The sequence below is a fragment of the Anopheles funestus genome, chromosome 3RL, assembly GCF_943734845.2.
Source record: "Anopheles funestus chromosome 3RL, idAnoFuneDA-416_04, whole genome shotgun sequence".
NCBI lineage: Eukaryota > Metazoa > Arthropoda > Insecta > Diptera > Culicidae > Anopheles > Anopheles funestus.
In genome coordinates, this window is record NC_064599.1 from 40,310,670 (window position 1) to 40,328,831 (window position 18,162).

Genomic DNA, 18,162 nt, shown 5'->3' on the forward strand with positions numbered 1-18,162 from the left:
TAACGCGCGAGTTGGCGTTTGTGGGGCTCTCTGTTCGGTTTCAGTGCACTGTGGTACTGTGGAGGATCACAATCAATAATATTATCGTGTAAAAATGTTAATCTTTTATAGTCCAGGAGGGTGCTTAAAAACATATTAAGAGCTAGTTGTATTTGAGGATAGACATTTGTTTGATTGTAATTTCAAGGTGTGAACTGGTTTTAAGAAAGGCTGTCAACGGTTTGGCATTTAAAAAAAGAATGAATTCTGGAATTAAAATATTTAGTTATCGTTATTTTATTAGTCGTTTCTCGAGTAGCGTGGTTGAAGCATTCCCGAGAAATTCGCAGAACTGTTTTATTTTATTCGCAAGTCGAATATCGTTTCTAACCGAGCAAAAAAAAATCTAATATCGTTTAATACGTTGGTTATAAATCATATGAAAATATAAAAGTTGTCTTTATGGAAAAAATAAAAAAAAAATATTTATTCTTATTATAGGATCAAATGCTAATTAACACATTGCTAATGTGTTGTGATGTGATGCTAATATTTCGATGTTTATTTCGTATGTACAGTTTGTAATTTTTATTATCAAGATTAATTTTTGCAATGGTAATAATGAAGAGTGTGTTGGAAGCATTTAAAAATTGATCTGTAAAAACATGAAAATCGCATAAAACTAACTCCCGAAACCTTCAAAATTTTAAAATCAACACTATGTGAATACTTTGTAACTTCTCTGCGTAAGAAACTCTGCGTAACAGGAAAACTTTGCAGTAACTAGTCAAAAATGACTTTAACGAAATTTTAACGTAGAAGTGTAAGTCGACTAATTAAAATTATGAAGATCAAAAGATCGTAACAGAGAAAATGTAAACAATCACTTATGGTTTCTTGAAAAAAAATAATTGCATTATTTTGCTTCACAACTACGATCCACTGCTTTCATAGTTCCCCCTTTAGCATCCACGTGCAGCATAGTGCGCCCGAAATCTATCTCCCTTGTAGGCTCTCAGCGGCTGAGTGGCCGGTGAGTGGTTTTGCGTGTCTCAGCGACTTTAGCTCACCGACGGTCAGTGCTCGCACGTTCGCCAGCAGCGTTTAGTATTTTTTGAATCAGTCAGTATTTAGTTGTCGTCGAGAGCGCTATTGGTTGTGTGTAGAGGGAACCCGACAGTCGCGTTTTATCGACAGAAGTGAAGCAAAAAAAAAGTGCAGAGGAGTATCACATACGCCAAGAAAGCTAGCAGGGCAGCAGTAGCATCACCCAGCATCAGCAAATCGAAGCAACAGTGTGTATCCATGTGGTGAAAATAGATATATAGTTAAGCCAACAGCGAATTTTTGGGGTTGGTTGGTGGGTGATAGAGGTCAAGCGCTGAAAAGTGAAATATCAGAACAGAGTAAATGGCTAGGGTGTGTGGGAGTTAAATAGAACAGAGGGAAATAAAAAAAACGATTAAACCATCTCGGCAAACGCGATAGACCGTTTGTGGAAGCAAAAAAGCAACAGCAACACCAACGGCAGACTATTGCACTACCAGGGCAGGTGAAGGCAGTATTCGCAACGGTACGCGCATCGCACATTGTGCCCATCAGTAGCAACTAACAAAACCTTTTCCTTCACCGAAGGCAGTATACGCATGCAGCAGGCAGCAGAAAATCGAACGCCAAATTCTTGCTTCGAGCTAAATAAAATAATCTCCTTGAATTGACCCCGTTGTGCGTACCGTGTCGGAACCGTACCGTTTTAAAGTGTCCCTTACCGAGCCTCTACCTTTACTATAGTAGCCCATTTTACATATTGCCTCGTCTGTAGATAGCTACCATCTGTGTGTGTATGTGTGCGTCGTTATATATTATATCCCTGTGCCAATGTTCTGAAATTACGAATATTCGGTGGTCTCCCTGCTTTTGGCTTTATCGTTGTTGTTGCAATTGTTGCCTACCATATGTCCTTGTGCTTCTACTCACCTATTCCCGTGTCGTCCGTTGCAGCATCCGTTAATATTTAGTTTAATTCTAAAGTAGTATACACTTGACTAGAACATTTATCGTATCTCAGGTGAATGCGTAATAAAAAGTGCGTTTTAGTGCGTTTAGTTTAGTGTGCGTGTGTGTTTGTGGTTTGTGTGAGAGTGTGGCCGGGGTTTGAACTCGCGTGCCTTTAACCTTTCCGCTTTCACACCCTCATACACGCTCAATGATGTTGATTTGAAGTGACCGCTATCATTTTGCAAGTGTTCTATTAAGATGTCTTTTTTACATTAATTTAGCTGAAAGATTTTAAAAGAACTGTTTGATGAATGCCTTAAAATAAATGGTAATAAGTGTATTAGTGTAATGGTTGGTGTACAATGTTTTAAATATGTATTACACACAACTTTTTTTAATACAATTTGCTGATAGAAAAAGGATCAATCCAAAATGAGACTGATACGACTGCGAATCACATCAATACACAAAAAACACTTCCATTTAATTGCGTTTTACCAAACATCGTTCCGCGATTGTTGATTAGCGAAAGGTGGCTTACTGTTGAAAATCGCGAACTAGGGAAATATGAAACAACCAATCGATCTTTTACCCCCTGGTGAAGTAGCACGCATAAAACAAACGTGGTAAAAGAAGAAAGCGAGAGAATGGAAGAGAATGCTGTGAGATAGTATGGAAAAAACTGAAACGGAACGTTTTAGTGTACGTGCGTTCGAAAAATACGGATACCCACCTCGGGTCATACGTGACCCCAGTATAAGGAAGAGGTCAAGTAAGCTGCAGATTGCTCTTGCAAGGTGGCTTCGCAATCCGCCAGGCGTTTATTGTGGAGCGGCGAGTGAGCAAAAATGTACACAACCACATGCTCGAAATTTTTAAATAACACAACTGCAAAATTGATCATCCGTTTTAGTAGTGACGTTCATTGAACCCTTGTGTGCCAGTGTCTAGAAAAATGTTGTCACCTGTTTTAGTAGCCGGGAACGCAACAAAAAAATCACATATACGCACTCACCCGTGTACCGTCGTTATTGATCGGCCATCGTGGATAAGTTTAGTCGTGTATCGCAACAGCATGATTTTGGTAGAATTAGTTTTACGCTTCAATGTCGCCGCATCAGAGGCGTCAAAACGTGAAATGCCATTACTAAATTGATTCTTCCGTACTACATATTTTGTGCCTAACTTTTAATGGCTTTCTCGTACGCTCTCTTTTTATTGTTCTCTCAATTTAAGCACACACACACGCAGGTCGTTCGCGTCCTTTGCTGCCAGTGCATCAAATCATGCACGCAATATAATATCAATCAAAGTAAGCTAGTAAAGTAAAGTTTTCGTGGGAATGTTGTGTATACGTGTTGATAGTTTAGTTGATTGATATTTTCGGACATTGCTGCGCATATTTCTCTAAGTTCTCTTGACCGCTTCTAAAGATTCTCCATTAGGAAGGGAAATTAAAAATAGGAAATAATGAAATAATGTGAGTTAATTGTGCTACGCTGTGCTTAGTAGATTTAAAAAGGACTTTGTCTGTTGACGTACGTGGTGTTGTAGACTTTTCTCAACTTTCCGTTTACCTACCCTGTCCTATCTTAGTTGCCAATCTAACAACTTTTCCCTGTTGCAGTTTCAGATTCCAGTGGATAAGCCGACCGGCAAGCAGTGGTGTGACAACCGTTCGTTTGCCTTCTGACGATCAGCTGCAAAGGTGCAATACATCCAGCAGTGGTGTGGTAGTAGATAGTAACAGTAGCAACAGAAGTGTCACGTGTGTGTAGTGAGAACGAGCAAGGACACATCATCCCTAGACCCAAGTGCCCGTTCCTTAAAAAGCCGGGACTCAACACACATCGATCATTCGAATAGTACGAGTGTCTCACTCGTTACGGCACAAACGCCGATCGATCGTCGTATGATCCGGGTGATCAACTGTTAAGCAAAACCGACCGGGTAACAAAGTGAACGTGCGCGTAAACGAAACCCAACGGCCATAAGCATAGTCCCCTGCCGTGCTGTCGCGTTGTACCCGCCACGGTGGGTCGTCGCCTTCCCAATTTGGCGTTTATTTTATTTCTTTAATTTTGGTTATTGTTGCGTGCCGCTACGGATATCCGCAAGTGCAAGTGCAACGGCACGTGTTACCCTGTGCAGCAGCATAAGCAGCAGGTCTGGAGTAACGAAAGCGAAGGAAGAAAGAAAACAGAGCGAAGAAGAAGAAGCAACCGGTTTAGAATTCGCGAGTGAAAACTGCAGCAAATAGTAGCAGCCACCTACACACGCTAATCGGCCAATAGTTGCGGAAGCTGCACTGTGTGCGTGCGCGCTTTTTTATTTGCGTGTGTACCGAACCGTTGTGTGCACGGCGTATAATAGCAGATTGCTTGGTGCGTGTTCCCTGTGTCGCGTGTGTGCGCGCGTGTGTGTCTGTGTACGTGTACGTGTGCCATACACAGTAGTAGACGGCTAACAGCCCCCGTCGCACTCTATTCATTTTTCCCGTGTGGTGGATCAGCGGAAAATTGGTTTTCATGATATCTGCTTGGATAAATCCCTATAATGAGAAGGTATGTGTGTATGTAGCCTGGTAGTGCACTTGGTGCGTTAAGATTATTATCCCGTTGTGCGTAGTAGGGTAGTAGTGTTTCGGGACCGAAATACACACATACGTACAAACAACGACTGCTTCCATATGGTTGAAAAGCGCAACACGTGTAGTGTGTATTTTGTGTTTAAAATTGATTTGTAGGCTTTTTCCATGACAAATTAGCATTAGCTGAACGATTAGTACAATATTTTATACTTAATTTTCTATTTAATAGTTATTTTTTCTTTCATCTAGTTGCATTTATGTACAAAAATTAAAAGAAATTAAGTTTTCGCTTTACGATAGAAGCTGTTAATGATAAATGAATATTATGTAAACTTATACAAATTATTATTTTTCATAAACCCCAAAAAAAAGATTTTCTTACAGCGTTATTATATCGCAATATTAGTGCAATAATCTCTCCGTGCAAAATCTACATTAAAAATGGTTACGGTGGGCAGGGGAGTGCACATGCTAGGGGAAGAACGCCACCAAGGTTGTATTTACTTTCCGTCCTTCCTATGCGTTTTTTCGGCGAATCTCCAATCGATGTGCAGGATCATTTTCTCCAGCAACCAAGTTTTCCGCTATCGGATTGGAAACATGCGCAAGGCTGGCTAAGTACAGAAGAAATAGAAAATAGAAAAGAAAAACGCAACGCAACACGTGCTCTCTTTGGGATGCAAGCGCACGAGCGCGCGCTAGCAATCCAGCGCGAATGCGCGTGACCGCGTGCTCATACGCAACCGCGTTATTGGCGTGTTGACGTAGAGAGTAAAGAGCATAAATAAGAAGTAAAAGAAGCAAATAAAACAGATCAAACGAAAGAAAACTCTTTCGAAGTGATGTGCAGCAAACAAAACAAGAAAAAAAGCCCCACAAATACAACGGTACGTTGCAGTAAGCGCAAAAAGGAAAAACTAAAAAGGAATCCCGTACGTGTTTGGACAGCTGGTGAGCCTGGGGATAAGAAGAAATTACACGACGGGGGAAAATGAGCCGGAAAAGTGGCAAAAATAAGTAGTAGCGAAGTGGGTGTGTGGGGTGGACGAGTGGCATCGTTCGCGCACACTATCTTCATACAACAATTGCTTAAATTCAGCCGGCTCAGTGAGCCATTAAAAGCTACAACGCATCCCGTTCAGTGGTGCTGCGTGGGCAAACGAGAAGGCAACAGCTTTCTCTCCGCTTCGTCCTATTCATTTGCACTGGCCGGAGCACCCTTTTTCGCCAAATGTGGCCAGCACTTGTATGTAACTGATAGTGCCGCTCCGATGTGTACACTGAAAGCAATCAACCCCGTTTTTGGATCTCTATGGTAGTTGGCTAACGTGCAACAATTTCGCTGGTAAAAACCCTATCAACCCAAGCGCCGGCGTGCGTGCAAACCCGGCAAAATTTCACTGACGAAACGCATTAAAAAGCGGCCAACTTGGTTCCTTCATCGTGCATTCCCTTCCCATCCTTGCAGAGAACGCGACGTGATGGTTGATGGTGACGCACTATCTCATGTCCCTGGAAGACGGAACGCCGTACCGCCCGATTGTTTTCGCACCAAAGTGTCGAGTAATGTTGCGAAAAATAAAAAAAAATGGGGAAAATCGTACACTTTCCTAATCTGGCGAGTGGCAAAGGTGCGTATGCAATGTGCCAAGCTCGTTATCAGCCTTGGTTTTGCGTGGGTGATTGTAGATGGCGCAATTAGGTTGAGGTCAGCTTGTTGTTGCTGTTACCGGTGAAGCATTATCGTTGTCGTATTATATTAGTCGCATTAATAGCGTTGTAACAGGTTGTTTTAGTAGTTAGCTCATGTGTCGGAACATGAATGAAATTTTTGCGAAGCTTTTTTTTGCATTACCTGTTTCGCTGCAAATGAAGCTAAATTGGTGCATAATAATGCTAACAAGGCACGTTAATTATCGTCACGGTAGGAAGAATTCGTGGAGCAAGTTGACTTCCTCCGGTGTAGCAATCCAGACTAACCAGTCAAAGTTAGTTTGATTGTTGATTATCCTGGTAAAACAATGAACAGGGCTGTCCGTGCAGGTGGTCCGCGATGAACTCTTGACGCACACAATCTATCTGGTTGGTCTGGCGGAAAAAGGTAGAAAACAGCATGACAAAAAAAAAATTTGCACCTAATGAATGTGGCACTGTGTTGTGGTGCGTGGGTTGGGACAAATGTTTGCCACGACGACGCCGGCTTCTAGTGGTTCTATAATTACCAGCATCTGCTAGCAAAAAACCCAGATACCGCACAGACGGAGCAGATCGAAAGTCGGTTATGTCCAAGGTAACGAACAAAGCAGATTTCGGGAAATGTCCCTCGAAAAAGAAACAGAAGGAATGCAACTGATACAAGAATGTTTTGCGTTTATTTAAATATTGTGAAAGATTGATAGCGTGTGAATGGTATGAGCCGTTGATGGGAGAAGTGCATTTGCGATCGGTTAATGGGATCCAATCAACGTGATAATAATTCTCGGAACGCTGATACTCCATCGACGCATGTTTTCAACACAAAAACTTTCCGGTTGGCGATCAATGTTAATAAATCGACCTGATCATCAGTTTAGCGACTGTCTACTGTCACGCGTAAACAGCCCAGCACGGACACAGGCAGGGAACGTTAGTACAGCGTCGCACTCATAACAGGTCTGTGACGTGGCGCACACTGAGGTGACGGATCGCGCTATACCATCGTCTGACATAAATACTACTCAACAGGCGTTTGTTCTAAAAACAGCTCGGCATAGCAGTGTCACACCACCAGCATTCCACTTTCCTTTCCGTGGCTTTTTGGCAGAAACGCAGGAAAAGTGGCGTTCGTACAACCGTCCTGAGAGAAAACAGATCAGCGAAGGGAAAAGATGTTTGTCTTCGCTGTCTGCGAATGAGTGTTGCTGTAACGATCGGCAACAGGATGGCAAAAGGGAAACGTTAGATAAGGTTGAATAACTGCAAATAAATAACGCGTCAGAAAAAGAGACACGTTCAAACCCTGGGCGGGCAGACGGGCAGAGTAAGGGGTCGGATGTGCTTTTTGGTACATGGGATGGCAGTGATTGCATCGGCATTGGTAATAACAGCCTTGCCGTTAGCGTTACAATGCGCTTCGGGTGACTTCCGCTAACAGAGACAAGGGCACAAGCGGCATCGAGGTGGACAAGTAAGTCGCGGTAAAGTAAGGGTAACCCTTTTGCACGTGAACTTAATTGGGGGAGAAGGGGATGTTTCACTTCGAGCACCTGTTTTGTCTTTATGTATGCGTAGTAGAGTATGTATGTGTTAAAATAAGTGTAAAATAGAGGGCTTCATAAGTATCCTTTCACGATCCGAAGGTGGTACAGTATGGCGCAAAGTTGAGGTTTGATAGTATGCAGTGCAGAATTTCGCTAACATGATTTAATTGAGATTAGAAGGTTTTCCTGTATTTTATACACTGATTACTTTCATGATATAAAATTTTTTTTAAGGAATTCGAACTTAAGATGTTCATGACATCGTATAGTGCTTTGATGCTTGGTCTAGTACATCGATCAAGGATGTATACTCATCTCGACCTAAGTCTCTCGTGATTAATGATTGGTTATCTGGCTAGCCTTGCCGAAAAACTATTCGGAACTGCTCAATTTTTGTCTGCTCTTCTCGTCGTTTGTTCCTCCAATTGGTAACTCTTTTGGGGATCTTCCTCGATAACTAACTGATTTGACGATGTAGAGGTATAAAAAAGTTAGTATGGCTGAATCCTAGGATCATTAATTCATGTATGACTAACATGAATACGGAAAGCTAACTACTACTCTTAAATTTTGACCTCCAAATTTCTTCAAGAATGTCCATCAATTGCTGTTCTCATTGATTGACAGAAACGTAGTAGAGACTAGCAAGTCAAAAAGAAGAAAGCTAATTACTGCTCCTTAAAATTCTCTTTCTAAATTTCTCCAATCTTGTTAAAACGCGTATCAATTTCCCTCCTCCTCCAAACCCCTTTCAATCAAATATACTCTTCTTGTAATTTAGTTTTCTATTGGACAAGTCTTTCGAGAATCTTCACCGAGAATTGACAGATTGCTAGGCTAACAGACCTACAGAGGGTTCGTTAATTCTAAAAAAAAAATCGTCAATTTGCTTCCAAATTTCTCCAATATTCTCTAAATCCTCATCAGTTTCTCACCTTCATGGACCCTTCTATTCTTCTCTGCCTCTCCTCGTCGTTCATACCCTCTCATTAGGCAACTCTTTCGATGGGACACAGGCAAACCGTTTATTGATGTGTAATAGTGCCCCACTGTTTGGCTGTAGCTGCTCCACGGTGACCTTGATCTTATTCCTGCACATCGCGCACTCGTTTGCGTTTTGTGAGCGCGTTCGCATTATTTGCATGCCTGCGTATGGGATGAACTTCGTCAGCGTTAGAGTGTTCTAGGGTCCGATAGGAGAAGAACAAGGAAGGCTGCTGCATCTCGACAGTCGGGTTGTATGATTGTCGTTAATTAACATGATCCCCGTGGCCATATTTGCAAATGGTGTTTTATTCACAACCACGAGCCGCTCCACCACTAGCGGTTACCATTAGGTTTTGTACACGCTGCTGATTGGATTGCGCGTTCTGTGTGTGTGTGTGTGTGAGTGATTGTAATTTTTTTGTTTGTATTATCGTCTGTATGTTGAACTCTTATTCGATTCAGAGATTGTTATCGCATTCTAGTAGATGTTTGTGTGCGGTTCAGGTCAGAGATTGATTGATAGTGGAGAGGGATTTATGGTAGGTAGGTTGAATGCTCCCACGCCAGTTTTACAAAAGGGTGTACCGTATGGGGGCCGGGGTTGTGTTTGTGCTGGGAAAAATACACTGTGTGTGCACTGTGAGCATATGATCTGGCAGGCATTAATTAATCGAATCGATGGAATGGTGGGATATTGCGATTGTACGATGAGTCGTTTTTTTGTCGTTATTTCAATCCTCTACTTTGTGGAGTGTATTTTCATGCATTTTTTGTCTTTTATTGTTTTGTTTGCTTGATCGCAGTTGCATTTTCCGTTTCAATATCCGAATAATCGTGCGGAGGAGTGATAACACACGGTTGCAGGTGTGAAATGTGACCCGAAACACGTGTTCTTAGCACAGTGTTTATCGGGGACAGAGTTCGTGCGTTTTTCGCTGATGCAAGTGGTGCTTTCCCAGTTTCGCATGCACAACAAAAGTAAAAGAGAAAAATAAAAAAACTGCATTTAACGGGGTGTTTTTAAACGGGAAGGATGAAAAAAGAAACAAACAAACAATAACTGCCATCTATCATTTTAATTACTGCACGCTTCGTACTTCATCGCGGAATGGTTGCATGGTGCACGTTATCGTGACGATATAAAACGATTTGTGCTAAACAAAATTTGGAACACCATACAGAACAAGAAATGCACATTTTACAGCACATCATAAACATTTGTGTGGGGGACTAAAACAAAAGGTAACAATCTTATTCTCACTCTTTGAGACCTTGAAGATGTTAATGAAAGTAAACAAACTTGAAACCGAAGCTCACGTCCCATTTGCGGCAGTAAATGGAGTATGTGGGGAGTTAGGTGGAGGGAAAAGAAGAAGAAGCAAAAAAATGCATACATGCGCCACATTGTCCATTACGATTGGTAGCAAATTATGCAAGAAAAACTCAAGCATTGGCACTGCTTCGTTGTGCATGCATGTATGCGGTTTGGAATGTGAGTTTGGTGTGTAGTTTTTTTTTTTTTGCTTAGCCAGCCCTTCCTCAAACTATCTCAACTACCTTTTCCACTGGTTTGGTGGTTGTCTACTCTCTGCACAACCAGCATATTGAATGTTTCTTACTTGTCCTCCATCGCGTACAACACTGCCTTCCAAAGTGCTTATGTGTATTTATTTTTCAACAACATTTAGCTCTCAATGTCCCACGATCGGTGGAAAGTGAAATCATCGGTTCCAAAAAATGACAAACATGTGCACGGAATTGCTAAAGATGTGTATGTACAAGGAACCCACCGCGTAGTTTCATGCAAATATTGGAATCGAGTACAGTTTTGGAAGCCAGTTACGTTGCACGAATTTCTGCTGGTGAGATCCGTGTGGTGTACGTGTATTTTGTATTTCATTTTGCCATTGAATGAATAAATACGAGTTACAAACGTCATCGTTTACGACAATATTCAAACCAAGAAAACAAACCGTTTGATGTGGTCACTTCATCGATGGTACAATGCTTTCTCACTGCAATTGGCAAGTGAAAGTAATGTATCGATTTAATACCATGCGCGTTACACGATCAATCCGTTATGGTCCATCAGCGGCGGATTAGTGCCACGCTGGCGTAAGAATTCCGACACAAACCGCCTTTCGTTGTTGGTGTTTTGTTTTTTTGTTTTTGCCTTTTTGGTATTGTGTTACATTGTATTACGCTGCAACATTATGCAAATGTTTGGCATGAGGCATCGTACGATGCATTTGAAACTGTTTAAATGATGTAAGTCAGTTCGTAGTAATACATTCTTTTTTTTTGTTGTAAGATTAAGCTAAGTTTTTTTTAAATAGAAAATTGTTTTTAAATTTTATTAGAAGAATATTTATCACTAGATTAATTGTAATCAGGGAATGTAATTGGGAATAACAAAAAAACACAAATGAGATACTGTAACAGTTAAAATCTACGCTTCAAAAAGAAAACTAATTCATAAACATCTGCAAATGCTGCTTACGCAATCACATTTACAACCACCTGACTAGACTAATTTCAGTTTAAATATGACCCATTTTTAGTAGCTTGTTATTTTATACTGCCTTTAAAAAAATAAATAAACAGCCATAAGCCTTGACTTTGAGAAGCCACTTCACAATAGCTGCTGATTAGAAGCGTAAAGCAACTACCATCAGCGTTATCAGCAACGGCCAGCTAAAAGCACCTGACCGCAACATTAACATAACCGAAAACAAACGATTTGATAACCAACATAGAGTGCAAAGGGAACAAGCAGAAGCACTGGGTGGGTGAAGTAGACCTCCTCCAGTATCATCCGTTGTTGACTTTCGTCGATAGTCGAGGTGATCGCATTTCGCCTAGTCCCTTATCAGCTTGCTTACAAAGACGGGGTGGAGCATGAAAACAGAAAAGCAAAAAAAAAAATCCAACAACAACCAAACAACAAACGAAACAAATGTGAGGCAGCACCCGTTCCTTACCCTTCTGCTTTCTGCTAGTGGTTTATGGCCGCGATTTACAGCGAATTCGCGAACGCTAAACACTTGCCGCTTGGTGTCGGTTTGTGTATTTTCTTGCGCGCGTAATCCCGATTAGAGCGTACGATAAGGCTCCCCCGACGGTATTGCGGGTTTTCTGGCTACTGTTGACGCGTTACCGGAGGCCCTTGGCCTTTACAGGGGGCCATATACACGATGAGGGTGATGGGTGCTACACTATGAGTGCAGTACTTTTTTTCTTGAATGAATTATTATTTACCTAAACGTGAGTAGCAATTCCATGGGTATTTTCCATCGAATTCCGCAGAGCGCTTTGGTGGATGTCTGAATCGTGTCGATCTTGTTTTGGAGCTGATAAGTGCTGAAGGGCTCGCAGCCGACCGATTTTACATGCGTGTGCCGTACCGCGAAGTGCACAATATTGATAAATCAACCGTCGATCGGAGGTGCACTGTTGATAGTGTCCGAAAGGGACGTTGACCTTCATGCTGTACCCTATTTATTGACCGTATCAATGTGAAACCGACGTACAAATGCAATTATTTGGTGTTCGGTGCGATTATCTCTCTGGTGTATCACCATTGATCGAGAGTTTCGTTGAATGTTTAAATAATATTTAATTTTTAATTGAACGTTTGATATCATGATGAAGTTAAGATATTTTTTATGGTTGCTATTGATGTCTTTTAAGAATAGAGCTTTTGTTATTACATCTCTTCATTTTACTGTAAAAAATGCAATCTCTTATTGGCTTAACGACCCTTATAAGGTCATGCGGGCCATTTCTGGCTTATTAGATTTATTTTCCCACGTAGCTGGATAGTCAGTCCTTGCTTCTTCTAGTTTATTCATCATAATCCTTTTATTATTTTCTTTCTTGTCCTCCATATCTTACCTTTTATTTGTCTTTGCGAAAGCCACTCTGTATTTAATTTAGATTGAGTTACAATGTTACAAAAGGTCTTTCAATAATTTTTTATTACTAAATACGTTTGTATCGTCATAACAAGAAAAAAAATGAAATTAAATAAGTTAAGGATTAGATTAAAATATCAATAAATGTACTGGAAACAAATAGCCAAAACTTACATTACCATCAATTGTAGGCACGTTCTGTGTATGCAAATTAAAATTCAATCTCATTACCAATTTTAATAACTGCTCTGCTTCCCCGTGACTTGTTTGTTCGTGTGAACGTGGTGTTGATGTGTCACCGATGCCCTAAAAAGGAAAACTCACCCTAGGATCGTTCAGCTCTAGACAGCAATGTATCGTTATTTGTCGGCGACAGGTTGTCGCTCGTGTTATTTTTTCCCTTCACATCTTCGTGATGAGAAACCATGAACGGGAAAACGAAAAAACCGGCCGGTATTTGTTTACCTTTCCGTACCCTGTATGATTGCATCGAGGGAACGGTCAGTTCCGTTCGTTCGCGACCGAAAATAACCACCATTACTTGGGATGGCTTTGCATCGTGCAGATTGGGCGAATGCGAGAGGGGTGCGAAGGGATGTGTGAGGCATTACAACGCGATGCAGCTAGGAATTGAAATTTTAGTAGTCGACCAATCAAAGGAAAATAAAACAAGGCAATCACCGTACGGCAAGACATACACTTTGACACCGAAATTAAAACCATTCCGTTGGCGTGTTATGTGGCTGTTGCAGGTTTCCTAAATTTTCTGAATTGGTGGATAAAACTGTTTTTTCTCGGCGCCATAGCCTGTGTGTTTCGGTGCTTTAGAAACTGTCAAAACGGTGGATGGTGTTGTTGATGAGTTGGAAAAATTTGAAAAGTTTTCCAACAGCTTCACCCTTTGGTAGTGTTTTTTAGCCATATCAAACTGCTTCCGTTCTCAACCACCAGATACCAGTCACGCTTGAGGCAGACAAGGAACCATGCGCGTAGTTGATGACAGCCGATCGCTGCCATCCTAACCGGTGCAGTACCTGTTTCTTGCCAAGTAGGAAAGGAATTTGACGTCGAAACACTCATGCGTGTTGGTTTTTTGTTGTTGCTTCGTTGTTTCGTACGATGTGGTGCGCTTTACAGCACCGACGTTGAATCACCTTGCACCATTCTGAAGGGACTGAACGAGAGCGAGTGAGCGAGGAAAACCCAAGATGGAGTCGGACAATTACACATGTCGATCGATACCTTGATTTGCTTTCGGTTGGCTGGCATGAGATGGCAGTCATTTTCGAGGATTGGCTCTACCGGTTAATAGCTTCTCCGCCGGCACATCCCACCCTTCCTCGCCCTCACATTCATCCTATCCACTGGCGAATGTGGCAGAATTCGCCATCCCGAGCCCTGTCGTGTCGCACACCGGTCGAAAACATCGTGGTACAGAAATAAGCGCGGATTCTATTTTTATCCTCAAACATTGCGCGAAAGGCTGCTGTCCTTCGTCGTTGTTCCCCGTTTCCGCCTGTCCGCTAGTCAACCATCTTATTGAATCCTCTTCCTATTACCACCACCGGTTTGAACCATGGCCCGGTGCATAGTTTGTTTTTTTTGTTGGTGTTGAAAAGAAAACACATCTAAAGGAATGAACATACGAAAGGAAGCTGATGCTGACAATGGTTTTATGATAGTCTTTTACTTTATTTTTTTACACACTGCGACTAACCAACGAAACACCAACACAAAAAAATCTCGTCTATTGATTTGAGCAAATGGCCACTGTTGCTAACAACAAACCGTTGACCAAACGTCAATCGTCATCTTTCACGCGACCAAATCTTGCTCGGCAACTTTTCGCCGCTGTGCCCCCGAGAAGAAGAGAATCCTTGAAATGGCCAGGGCTATCATGATGCACTCCGTCTGCCTTTTTCTTACTTTCTCTCTCTCTCACTCTCGCGCTCTCTCTCTATTCGCCAGCTGCTAGTAGTCTTTCCGCTTGTGAGCATCAACCGAAGGATATGCCTTCGGGGCTAGGCAAAGGTCAAACTATCAGATGTTTGTTTTGGTAGATTCTGAGCTTTACGAACGTTTTGGGGAAGGAACATTTGGAGAAAAAAGAAATTTAAATCATAATCATTAATTGCAATGTGATAACATTTTAATTAGTTATATAATCCTTATATGATTTCTCAATATGATTTCTCTACATGTGGAATTTAATACAAATGTGTAATATGTAAGCATTGTTTCAAGTATTGTCATTTTTTTTCCACAATTAAAAAATGATAATAAAAATTAATGAAACGTCAAATAAAATGAGTGTGCCCTGACAACTTTGCTTGATGTGACGTACAAACTGTACGCTACAGCAATTGGTTAGATTTGTCGTGTTTCTACTCCAGTAGCAATAGCCTAGTTGCTGTGTTTGTGAATTATATTTTTTCTCTTCTGCCTATCCGTTTTGTGCTCCATATGTGACACCAGACATTTATAATTAAATTGGCGCCCAAGTACATACATACACACACGCGTCCGTATGGTCCACAATGAGTGCTGGGTCACCGCAGCACAACTACACAAAACCAACCAAGCCGCAGCGGCTGTACCACTAAAGCACGGCGTATGATGGAAAATGGATGTAAAAAGGTTTTTCCGACCGAATCACGAGCCGGCGGCTCCAGTCACGCCAAACAGCAGCGTCTAACTGACGGCGGGGTGGTGCGGTGTGTCGATCAATAGTGCGGGGAGGAAGACAGCATGTTTCCCACCCACCCACCAACCGCCCTCCTGTCGTTCCACGTCCAGATTGGAGCATTCGCTTGGCACCGATTTATGGTATACAGCTGGCTTGACGTGACAGTATCGTAAGCTTTTGATGGCTTAATTCGGAAAAGTTTTGCTGCGAAACAAAAAAGAAATGCGTGTGTTTGGGAAAATTTGGACAGTTTCGCATTCGTTTGCAGGTGAACGCAATTTTAGAGCGCACACGTTTTCTAGGCCGTGAGTATGGAATTTCTCAACGGCAAGATGGGTCACGTGTTGCGAAAAGCATATGCGGTGTGCTCTCTTGCTTTGCCCTCGGTGAACAATTTTCTTTTCCTTCTTCGATGTGTCGACGTGTGTCACATTGTACCTGCACTAAGGAAGTAACCTCGTAGTTGGTGCTGGTTTTTTGAAAACCCTTTGCGCTCGCTAAGCTTTTCCTTCCGCAGCAATAATGGCGCCATCGATATTCCGTACGTGCAGAATTGCACTTGTTGCTTACCTCGATGGTCGTCCAATGGGGCTCCATCGTGTCCAGACATAGCGTGTACACGGCCCAATGCAGGTCAATAATGTAATCTGGGCGCTGCTGGATTTGAAGGCGTGTACTGAACTCGCCCTGGGTGCTAACGGATTGCCCCTTTGCATGAGCTAAAGTCGTTATAGGCATCATAACAGGAGGAGTTCCGGAACGATTCTTTTTTTATGATCCTGTTTGGTTAATTGCTTAGCTACCGGTATGTCGGCCGTTGTCATGTAGCATATTTTTTCCCCACGATTAATTTATAGTTTTATCTTAAACGCTGTACTTTGACGTAAGGGCTGCAAAATTGTACAGAAAATGATTGGTTCGAATCATCAAAAGTTTAAGTTCCCTTCATTATTCCAACACTCAAGGATTATGTACTGTTATAGAGTAAATGTAATAATTTTTCGATTTTAGAAGTATTACTTCACCATTGTTCATTCCAATCAAAATTACAGTTGATCGAACTTTATGTTGCTCAACAGGTTAACTGGAAAAACGCAGAATTTTCAATATGGAAGGATGTGTTTTTTTTGGTGTGCGTGCTTCATTCGTTGGCATTGTTTTGCTTGTTTGATTGCACATTTCTCCTAATTTGCGAGCACGAGAGAAATTACTCCATATAGCGTTGTGCAAAATATGTTCAGAGAAGCCACACACTCACGCTCAACCGTGGAGTCACTCATTTTCCGACGCATTTTCTTCGGTCGCTCAGTTGGGAGCGGAAGTGATCGGAAACAAAATTTCTATCCCGCATAAGCAAAACCCCACCAGATTCTAGCAATTTCGAGAGTGAGCGATCTGCGTATTTAGATCTCATTCGCTCTTTCACCCGCGAATCTCACGCGGCGGGTACGGTTAGGCGCGCAAGTCTCATCGGACCAATCGTTCGCATTTTGGTAACTGTGTGGGCGGCCAAGGAAAAATTCACCCTCCCGAACGGTTCAAGTTGGTGTTGTGCGCTGCAGTGAAAAGCAAAACCGACAAGAACACGTTGCGCCTGCCACTGTGCCATACTGCCGCAGAACGACAACGTGGAAAAATTGCGTCTTCGGAACGGAAAGTGAAAACTCGGTGGAAGTGAACGTACAGACATTTGCGGATATTGGAATCGGTTTAATTTGTGGCCCTGCTACCATATGGTACGAAAATTTGACGCTTTTACAAGCTTCGTTGTTGGTTTACGCGGCCGTAACGGTGAATCATTCGTGCTGAATTTCTTCCGTTTCTTACCGAGTGTTTATGTTCTGAAAATAACACGTTTTAGGCATTTAGAAGTTGGTGGTGCTGGCACGGAGGTGGTGGTGTAGTCCGTGTTGACCAAGAAGTTATGTTTGGTAGTGATGTTTGTATTTATTGTCAGTTTCTCGGAACATCTAATCGATAGTGACCGGTAGCGAAAGCCGTAAAAAATAGGTTGAAAAAATACCTTTTAGGCGAGGAGAATGATTTTGCACTATAACATATGGAAGACGTTTGCACTGGGATTCTAATAATGATACGTTTGTTATATAAAAATACGATTAAAACATTAAATCTGATGTCATTACGCTATTACTTTTCCGTAAATTAGTTATATTAATAATTGTTATATTTTTCCCATCTCGTTACAGGTAAGAATTGATTGTTTTACACTGATTGCATGGACTGTTTAGGAGAAGGAAACGATCATTGCTACCAAAGCATCATAAATAGTGGTAAAAGTTATGCTATTTTATTATGACAGTGATATTTATTGGATAAGCTTAATCATTCAGTGTAAAGTTGACAAACCAAAAGCATCCCAACGCAATCCTTTACATTTTGGGAACAGATGTTTTCAATCACACTCAAACTGGTTCAAATGGAATGCAGCTAAGGGCGGGTGGAAGGGTGTATGGATGGTGGCGTTGAATCAAGACTGGACGACGAAGGCCGCTTGACTACTTTCACTTTTGCACCTGACGAAATCACACCGCCAAACGAGGACGGCTCGTTCAGATCGTTCAGCGCGGTGCGTTGCAGCATGCAGACACACAAACACACTTGATGAGCGTATTGCGCAATAGCGTATACGGAATTCCCGATAGGTGTCGCGGTTGTCACGGAAGGGTGCAGAGCGACGCCGATATTACAGCGATTTCACCCCCTTTCTCAGTTTGTGGTTGGTTGGCTTTTGTTTTCTTCCCGCCGACC

At 41.9% G+C, this 18,162-nt stretch overlaps 1 protein-coding gene across 5 annotated transcripts in view; it reads left to right on the forward strand.

Annotated features, from left to right (window-relative positions):
- Positions 1-972: 972 nt before the first annotated feature.
- Positions 973-18,162, forward strand: part of LOC125768844 (terminal nucleotidyltransferase 5C) — a 52,438-nt gene continuing 35,248 nt past the window's right edge. The window contains exons 1-3 of one of the 5 annotated variants that reach the window (XM_049437065.1): positions 973-1,274; positions 3,605-4,541; positions 17,601-17,684. Coding sequence is in view for 4 of the 5 variants with exons in the window: in XM_049437061.1 (XP_049293018.1) it covers positions 4,506-4,541 (36 nt within the window). In the remaining variant the exon portion in view is untranslated. Of the gene's footprint in view, positions 1,553-2,334; positions 3,458-3,604; positions 4,542-16,031; positions 17,130-17,600; positions 17,685-18,162 lie in introns of those variants that run through there. The other 4 variants (XM_049437061.1, XM_049437060.1, XM_049437062.1 and 1 more) reach the window with 4 other exon arrangements.